General features: G+C 46.8%; 1 protein-coding gene across 1 annotated transcript in view; it reads right to left on the bottom strand.

Annotated features, from left to right (window-relative positions):
* Positions 1-1,104: 1,104 nt before the first annotated feature.
* Positions 1,105-9,208, bottom strand: part of CNGB3 (cyclic nucleotide gated channel subunit beta 3) — a 121,293-nt gene continuing 113,189 nt past the window's right edge. The window contains exons 17-19 of the mRNA XM_077808675.1: positions 5,620-5,766; positions 2,145-2,322; positions 1,105-1,350 (exon numbers count right to left, since the gene is read on the bottom strand). Of these exons, the coding sequence (XP_077664801.1) occupies positions 1,105-1,350; positions 2,145-2,322; positions 5,620-5,766 (571 nt within the window). The remainder of the gene's footprint in view (positions 1,351-2,144; positions 2,323-5,619; positions 5,767-9,208) is intronic.

Here is a 9,208-nt window from a genome sequence, read left to right as displayed (position 1 = left end):
TTCTGAGGGGTGGCACTCTCATTTTTCATTACTCTTTGAAAGGTCTTGGGTTTGTGCTGATGTCGAATGGCAAAATAGTTTCCCAGGCAGCTCAAAATTTTGCCTGAGTCATGACTGCAGGAACCGATTGTCTGTGACTGACTGACGCAAAGATCAGTGGTCATTTATAGCAGTAGCTACAAGATGTAACGGTCCACATTTTTCAAAAACAGCCTTTAATTGTGGGTGTTCAACGTCAGATACTGAGGCCTTCCTTTTCAGAGGTGGTGAGCCACCTGCAGTGCCCACAGACTTTAGGTAGAGTTGGGGTTGCTCAGCACCTATGAAAGTCAAACTCTGATTATACAAAGTAGAGCATCCAAAATTAAAGGCCACTTTTGAAAAACACATTGCTTTAGTTTTTTATTCTGTATATTCAGCTACCTTTACTGAACTGAAGGCTCCTACTTTCAACAGTTTCGAGGTGACACTGAGATTTGCAGGATCATTATCCCCTTTGTCTTTTTGGTGATTGCACTGACTTTTATTGATGATGGTTTTGCTGTGTGGTCTTCTGCCCTCTGGAGACCAAAACTGAAAGCACTGAAACCATGAACTGTAATTGAATTGAGCCCATGTTGGTTACAAAAGCAAGTCACTTGTTAGAAATATAAAATAAGGAGAGAGAAAAATAAGGGCAAATATTAACAACCTCAGCAATATTAATGCAGTAACAAGGTAAAGGATTATGATAGGAAACAAGAATAGAAAATAGAAAAAGAGACACACATAAACAAAGATCAAACTAATCAAGAGGAAAACCAGGAGGAAGAGTAATAAGAAAGAGAGAACTAGGAAGAGAGGGGTAAGGAGAAGTAGGGGCAAGGAGTAAGAGATGAGTGAGAGCATGGATGAAGCAAAAAATAAATAGGCGTAAGGGTGCAATCTGTGCTCTAATTACTTTGCTACACAAAATGTAATATTCCACAATCAAGGTCTGGAGGCAAAGTACATTCTCTCTGTGGGATGAGGGAAGAGAATAGTTCTGCACTCTGACTCAAAGCTACACCATGCCCTTTCTCCCCTCAGAAAGATTCTAGGTATGACCACAACCCAGTCCACCATCTACTCCTGTCTCTTTTCTTTGACCTCAACAGTGAGAACCTCTCCTTCTCCTGCTATGGGGGAAGGAGCCATGGTGATGACAAGAGACTTGTTAGTGGTTCCTCTGTGCAGAACTGGCTTAGGTGGAGGTTGAAAATTTGCAACTGACTCTTCCTTTTCCACTGATGGTTTAGGTGGGGCTGTGGGTTCTGGTGCTGGTTCAGGTTTCTTTTCCTCTGGCTCAGGTTTCATTTCTTCAGTTTTTTCCTGTAATGAAAAGTTATACATTTCTTAGCACTGCAGACAAAATCCAAGAACCCATATCTACTCTGAGTGTGGAGTCTTAAGGTATGGGTAGGAATATGGGAATGGACACAGAATTTACTACTGCCACCTACTAGTGGATAAGTAGAACAGAACAAGATTATTATTAATTTGCCTATTCCCTAAAGTAGGCTATTGTGTGGGAATTACTTATTACATTTAATGGCTTGCTACTTGCTCATAAATTTGACTTTTATTTATAGAAGTTGTTTGGATTTGCTCAGTTTTTGCTAAATGTGTTAATCTTAAATTTGTCTCCATGATTTGTAAAGCAGTAGGGAAAAGGTGAGAGTTTGAATAGCCAATAAGTTAAGCAGTGCTTTGCCATCAGCTGGATTCTGTTGCTGGTTGTAGGATAATGCTTTCAAGGGGCATCATGGTTTTGTTAAAGGTTAAAAATGGCTCAGTTGCCCCCGAAGGCCCATATAAAAGCAGTTCTTACTCCCATTTCCCTTGACCTTTTTTCTCTCTGCTGCCACTCTGCTTTTGCTCACTCTGTCCTAGGCAGAACAGGACTCCAATAACATTTGAGTCAAACTTTTGAACCCATGATGTTTGTGATTAGGCACTATGGGTTACATCTTGCCCTGTTGAAGTAACTAGGAATTTGGTCATTTCAGCAGGGCCAGGATTTCATGCAATATGTTTGCCCAAACCTGGTAAGTTCCTCTCTTGGGTTTTCCCTCTGCTTATCCCTTGAGCATTGTGAACAGTCTTTTGTATTTGTGGTGGGTTACCTGAGCAGCTTGCTGTTGCTTCATCTTGAGCAGCATAGCGAGGCCTCCTTTTCCTGACCCTCCAAACATTGCTTTGAATAGTTTGGGAGTTTCTGGTTTTGGTGCAAAGAGACTGGTCAAGCCTTTTGTTTGTGCTTGTGGCTCTTCAGTGGGCTTACCCTTCTCCTTCAGTAGCACCCTGTAGATAAGATGGACGATAACGCACCACAGTGAGAACTGCCGAGTCTAATGCTAAGATATTACTAAAACTCCAAATGAAAGCATGAAACCCTTGTAACTTTTTTCAGGGTCTTTTTTCATCCCAAACTTAGAAAAGAAAAGGGGAAGGAAGGTACCATTCACCAGAGTATGGATCTATGGCAAATTGCTGCTGTGTGAATTTTGAAATCTATTTCTTCTCTGCAGGATGCAGGTAAAACAAATGTGTGCTCCAAACAAGGTCGCATCGAAGGAGGATTGTATAGGGTAAGGTGAGAAACAGACATAAAAGAGAGCACACTCCTTTACTGCCACGGGATGTGCACGAGGGGCAAAATTCTCCTCTCTGGTCTGCACTGCAGATGGGTCTTTGCACATTGAGCATTCCCTCTGCTAGTGGATTTTGCACTGAAATGAATAGAAGTGATAGTGCACTGAAGTGACCTGCCGTGTGAATCGCTGTTTGGTGCTTAGACTCAGAAAGGTGGCAGGTTGGTGTATGTCTCTGTCATACTCCTTCAGTAAATCACTGTATAGAACCAAAAGCTTTCTAGTAGCCAGCACTGCCCATACAATGTGATATCTGGAAAACAATCCATGGACTTCCCATTCTGTGCTATGCCTGATTACCACCAACAAAGATAATGGAATCATATTTTAGTGGGTAGTTTTGTTGATGATGCACATGGCAAACTAGGCTGGACCTCACTCTTCCAAAACTGTTGGTTTTTCAGGCACTAACAGCAGCAAGAACTTACTTGTGACAGTAAACTATGTGTAAGGGGACTGTTGCCCCCTTACTAACGTTCAGTGGGGGTGTTTTGGTTGGCTAGCTCCCAGTACTAAAAAGGGGAAAGGGTCAATGGGGAATTAGGACCCTGAGACTGACAGCTCCCAGGAACAATGGGGAGAGGCCAAAACTCCAGGTCAGCCTGAATGACAGGGCGGGCAGGCTAATCAGGGAGTCAGGAGGCCAGGGAAGTCTTATCTTCTGTGTGAGCTGGATTTACCTGGGTCAGACGGAGTGGGGCTGAGCTAAGGAAAAAGCAGGGGCCCAAGCTGAGCTGGGGAGCGAGCTGTGCCAGATCAAGAGAGAGCAGACCTTGTCCTGGGAGCAGAGCTGCAGCCCCCAAGCCAGAGGCACAGCCCAGAGAGAGCAGACCTGTCCTGGGAGCAGAGCTGCAGCAACCAGAGCCAGAGGGGCCAAAGAAGCAGTCCAGGGAGCTGGAGGCAGAGCAGCAGCAGCAGTGCAGGGACAGTGGTGCTGGAGCAGTCTGGAGCTGGGTGCGGTAAGCAGCTGGGGAGACCGAGGGGGACCCTGGGCAGCGGGCCCAGCACAGGGACACGCCTCAGCCAAAAGACTCTGCAGGCCAGGCTTGGATCGTAACCCCGACAGGGCGGGGGCGACACTTGGCAGAAGGGTCCTACCACTTGGAGCCTGAGAGCATGGGGCCACCACCAGAGCAAGTGTCCAACTCACAGCATCCCGGCAGCACAGCCAGGGCCTGAGAAGAAGGCCTGGGACTTAGAAGAAACAGACTGTGAACTGCCCTGACATTCCAGAGACACTGTTTGTGGTGATCCCTGCCACAGAGCGGGTTGACGTGTTTCCTTTAAACTTTCCCATTTTTCCTCATTCTTTTTAAAATTAATTGTTGATTAAATAACTTGCATTTGCTTTAACCTGTATGTAATGGCCAGTGGGTCAGAGAAGTGTCCAGTGCAGAGAGAGTACCCCAGAGTGAGGACACCCTAGCCCCTGTCCTAGGTGACCACAGCAGGGTTGGGGTTTCGAGCTCCTCAGGAATCCTGGGCCCAGCCCTTTCGGGGTTACGAGGACTCTGCCAGACAGGAGAGTGGAAGGGGAGTCCTCAAGGGCAGGGAGGGCACTGGGTAAAGGAAGTGGGAGCGAGGACTCAGATCCTTTCGCTAGCCCACTTCACTGGGGTAGTGCAGAAGCCAGGAAAGTTCCACACAAGAGCGGGACCATTCCCTCACTTACATATGCAGCTGTAGACTAGAAACACAGGACAGCAGATATGAGCAGCAACAAGAAGCAGATTAGCATGCTTTTATTTCTGTTCAAGGATTGCACGGCTTGTAGGCAAACCTCTGTCTGTGCAAAGCTTTACTGAACCACTTCCCAGGGATTGAGGAATGGAACAGTGGTGGCGCTGATGCACCATGGCAGGGTGAATGGGAATTCTCGTTCATCTGAATGTTGGAGGGAGCTTATTGCAGCGAATGCAACTGTAAATTGGTATCCTCACTGTAATCTGAAAAAATCACTAATATGCTTGTGTTTTCTCTTGCAAGGTTCAGGAAGCTGGGAGAAGCTTCTCCAGCTGTTTTGGTGCTTGACACCAACCTTATGCCACAATCAAGCACACAAAGTTAGTGGCTTAAGCATAGTAAAAATATTAACTGTTTTACCAGTGCTACATTGTTTTACCTTTTTTTTTAAGTCTTTTGGAGAGACTTGTTTTCCTGGTTTTTTTGTTTATAATTGGAGTTTTTAATTTGATTAGTTAAGTTATATTGATTTAAAACAGAGGTTCAGACCATTATTTATAGTATAGTATAGTATAGTATAGTATTCCAGCAGTGCTGAGAGTAACCGAACAACACGTTAGCTGGTCAGGTCTAAACAGGATTGGGGCAAAGAGGGGATCTGTAGAGATACAGCCAAAGTGGGGAGAAAAGGAAGTTGATAAATACAAATCTGTGCACTGACCACACCCAGCTAAACTCTGTGTATACATAGACCCTGGACATGCTTTTGTTAGGCCTAATTTTAAAACCTGCATTTGTACACCCTTAGGGCTCCTGGAAATCACAGAAAGGTAGGAAGGGAGCTCCAGCTCCTATAGTCCATCAACCTGTGGATACAGAAAAGCATTTGCCTACAGGCTCATTTGTATCCGCACAACTGCACCATTGAAAATGTGCCCCTAAATTGAGCACTATCTTGCAGTATTCCTGCCCAGGAAATGCAGGCCAAGGTGAGGAACTGGTTGAGCACCTGAGGGGTCCTGTTTGCTTCTAAACACTTATGTGTTTGTCATCCTTTATGGAAAGGAGAGTTGAAACTTGGTTCTTAACTTCTCTATCTTTACTGCCCTTCCCTGACTACTGGCATCCCTGCCGTGACCTCATGAAATCTACCAAAAGTTACCATGATAATCCCACAACAAGAACTAGTTTTTCTAAGAAACAAACGTAACTATCAATCAAAATTCTTAATTCTGTATCTAAACCAACACTGCAGGGGCCATACTTAGCCTTCTTCATCAGGAGCTTTTCAGAGTCTGGATAGTGCACCAAGATTTCATTGAGGGTCTTCTTGTCTAGAATAAAGAGATTGGCAAATCCATGTGCCACCACGTTAGCAGTCCGCCGATTTCCTCCACTTGCCGCTAGTAAGCTGCAATGGAAACAATACGAGAAAGTAGGGTTAGAACTTGCATATGTTATGCGTCTCTTTCCAGGTGTTTGGTGTGTTCTTCATTTAATTCAGCGATCAAAAAGTTCACATTTACCCCACAGTTACCTGTTATCTGAGGTACTTCAATGCTTCTCTGTACTTAACACTAAAACTATACTGAACCTAATTTAATCTTTCTTTGATGATTCAGAAGGCACTTCAGGATCTTGCAGCGCCGCAGGGTCATTATCAACATCAATTATCATTGTAGATGTAGAAGGTGTAGGAGATTGGGCTGAATTTGTTATGACCCTATGATACACCCTAGAACAGGGGAAAACTTTTTGGCCTGAGGGGTTTTTGGATTTTGGAAATTTGTATGGAGGGCCAGTTAGGGGAGGCTGTGCCTCCCCAAACAGCCAGGCGTGGCCCGGCTCCCGCCCCCTATCTTCTCCCCACCCCCCCCACTTCTCGCCCCCGATGTCCCCCCCAGGATTCCTGCCCCATCCAACCCCCCCGACCTCCCCCAGAACCCCCGCCCCGACTGCCCCCGCCACCCCATCCAGCCCCTCCTCTCATTCCTGCCTGCCCCTCCCAGGACACCAGCCCCATCCAACCACCCCTTCTCCTTGTCCACTGACTGCCTCCAAAACCCCTGCCCTTGACTGCCCCTGCTGCCCCATCCAACCGCCCGTCTCCTTCCTGACTGCCCCCCTGGGACCCCTGCCCCATCCAATTCCCCCTGTTCCCCACCCTCCGACCGCCCTGACCCCTATCCACACTCCTGCCCCCTGACCACCACCCTGAACTCCCCTGCCCTCTATCCAACCCCCCCCCCCCCCCGCTCCCTGCCCCCTTACCGCGCTGCCTGGAGCACTGGTGCTGATGGTGCTACGGCCGCGCTGCCCGGCTGGAGCCAGCCACGTCACCGCAGAGCGCCGGGCCGGCGGCGTGCAGTGAGCTGAGGCTGCGGGGGAAGGGGAGGGGCTGGGGGCGAGCCTCCCGGGCCAGGAGCTCAGGGGCCGGGCAGGAGAGGCCTGCGGGCCAGATTTGGCCCACGGGCTGTAGTTTGCCCACCTCTGCCCTAGAAGATGCTTTTTTGAATTAGATCCCTGATATCAGCTGGCTTACTCGTCTTCTGCCTCTTTTTCATAAAAGTAGAGTGCAGAATGTGCAATTGCATAACCTCCTGGGCCGTACACTAGTCCCGATTACTGGACTGAAGATTTGTATTGGAAGATATCAGAAATGCCGGTTAATAAAGCTTTCTGGTTGATAAAGTGCCGGATAACACCGCTTTTACTGTACTAGAAATGTAAGAAATCTTGCTGGATAGAAAAATGCCTCTCAGATGAGCCTTACTTCAAGGTTGTCACTAATTTAAGTCTAAAAGTTCCCTATGTTCTACATAAATTTGGCATTCCCTCACTATTCTGGTTGGAAACTATTGATATCAGAAATAAAGAAGCATGGCCCTGACATAGAAAAATGTATTTGCTCCAGATGAATGACTCCTGCAGCATTACTCCTGAATCACTGTTTTGTGACCCTGATTGTGAGTCTGTCACACATTGCATCCCACACCTGGACCCTGGCAAGTTGAATGGTATGGATGTAGAAGGTCTCTTTGATTGACAGCTTGTAAATTGCCTGCCTGAAGGTGAGGGGACTTTGTTTTGAAAGTGATGAAAGAGATTAGCTTCACAAACAGCAGTCTGCCATGAGGAGTAGGGTACACAAGTAAAAGTTTAGACACCTGTACAAATACAAATCTGAGCTGTTGGTCTTGGATTCAGCAGACTTCACTTCACTGTCCCACCCCTGCAACAATCTAAGTAAGCAACGTAGCACAGTGTATTCCAGGTCTTGATATGAATGCTGAAAATCTCCTTTCTATAATTAGTATGAAAGGTTGCATCTGCACTAGACTTTTGTACCTCCATTGATAGTCAGTTAACCCAGTTACTTAAAACGTTCTATAAAGGCTAGGTGAACGCTCCCTACACGTTTGTCCAAGGCCACTACCATTTGTTGTTTTTTTTTCTGTTTTGTTTTTTTAAATCCTAGGCAAAGAACGCATGTTTGTAGCCTGGATCAAACTCTGTTTACTCGTTTGTGGGCAGTTGGAGACTTTGGTTGAAATCCCGGTCCTATTGAAGTCAATGTGAGTTTTGCCATTGATCTCAATGGGGCCAGGAGTTCATCCTTGGAGTATACATCTAGGAAGGAGTAAAACATGCGTGTTCATTGTTCTAGGCTAACAGTGAGACTGGATCAACCTTGGCTGACAGGGCATAGTCTTGACACACCAAATCTGTACATTTTTAAAATCCTGACACCCAAAACTCTGATGCCTGACTGCATGAGGAATTCAAAATGCTCTGATTTTATTTTACTGAAACAGTGCCCTGATGATGGCTCATAAGGGTACGTATATGCTGCAGTAAAACCCCTCTGCGTTGTGTCTCAGAACCCAGGTCAATTGACTCAGGCTTGCAGGGCTCGGGCTGCAGGGCTAAAAATGAGTGTTGATGTTTGGGCTCAGGCTGGGGCCCAGGCTCTGAGACCCACTCCCCCTTGTGGGGTTTCAGAGCCCGGGCTCCAGCCTGAGCCCAAACATCGACACTGCTCTTTTTAGGCCCGTGGGTCAAAGTCAGCTGAGCCAGGTTACCTGTTGCTGTGCTGCAGGTCTTTTATTGTAGCATAGATGTACCCTAAATGTTGTGAAAGCTGGGGTGATGGGATGCACAGTGATAACTCTGCGAGCCGATGAAAGATCACACCTGGCACTGGAAAGGTTTAACAATAAGGAAAGGAGATCTTCGCGAGTGCCCCTTCTTGGCCACCCACTAAGACTGCTGTGAGTGGAGTCCAAGTCTGTGCTCTGCTTCCCTTGGGATGCCCTAAGCTTCTGGAGCCATTGCCCCAATCTCGGGGCCCTTAGGCACACACTTGGAGTACAAACCTTCTACCTGGCACTCCCCTCTGAGTGCTGAAACGCTCAGTGGGGTGCTGACCCTTCAGGCTCCCTGGTACTTTAGCACACACCGCTCCCAGCATACCACACAAGAGTTTAACTCTCTCAGGGGCAATATGGTATTTGTGGATGCTTAACACATACTGGTAGACTGGCTTTGCACCGACTGTAGCACCATTGCTCTTTACTTAACAGATAAAGTACATAGAGTACAGATAATGTAGAAAACAATTGGAGGCCTTGTCTACTCTACTGCAGTAAGTCGACCTACATTATGCTACTCCAGCTACGTGAATAACGTAACTGGAGTCGACGTAGCTTAGGTCAACTTACCGCAGCATCTACACTGCTGCGTCGACAGGAGACGCTTCACCAAACCCACTAAATCGACTCCCGCTAAATCGATCACAGCAGCGTCGATCTCTGGTAAGTGTAGACATGGCCTTAAAGAGGTAAGACTGGAAG

The sequence above is a fragment of the Eretmochelys imbricata genome, chromosome 2 (assembly GCF_965152235.1).
Source record: "Eretmochelys imbricata isolate rEreImb1 chromosome 2, rEreImb1.hap1, whole genome shotgun sequence".
Lineage (NCBI taxonomy): Eukaryota > Metazoa > Chordata > Testudines > Cheloniidae > Eretmochelys > Eretmochelys imbricata.
This window is presented reverse-complemented; position numbering and strand designations above follow the sequence as displayed.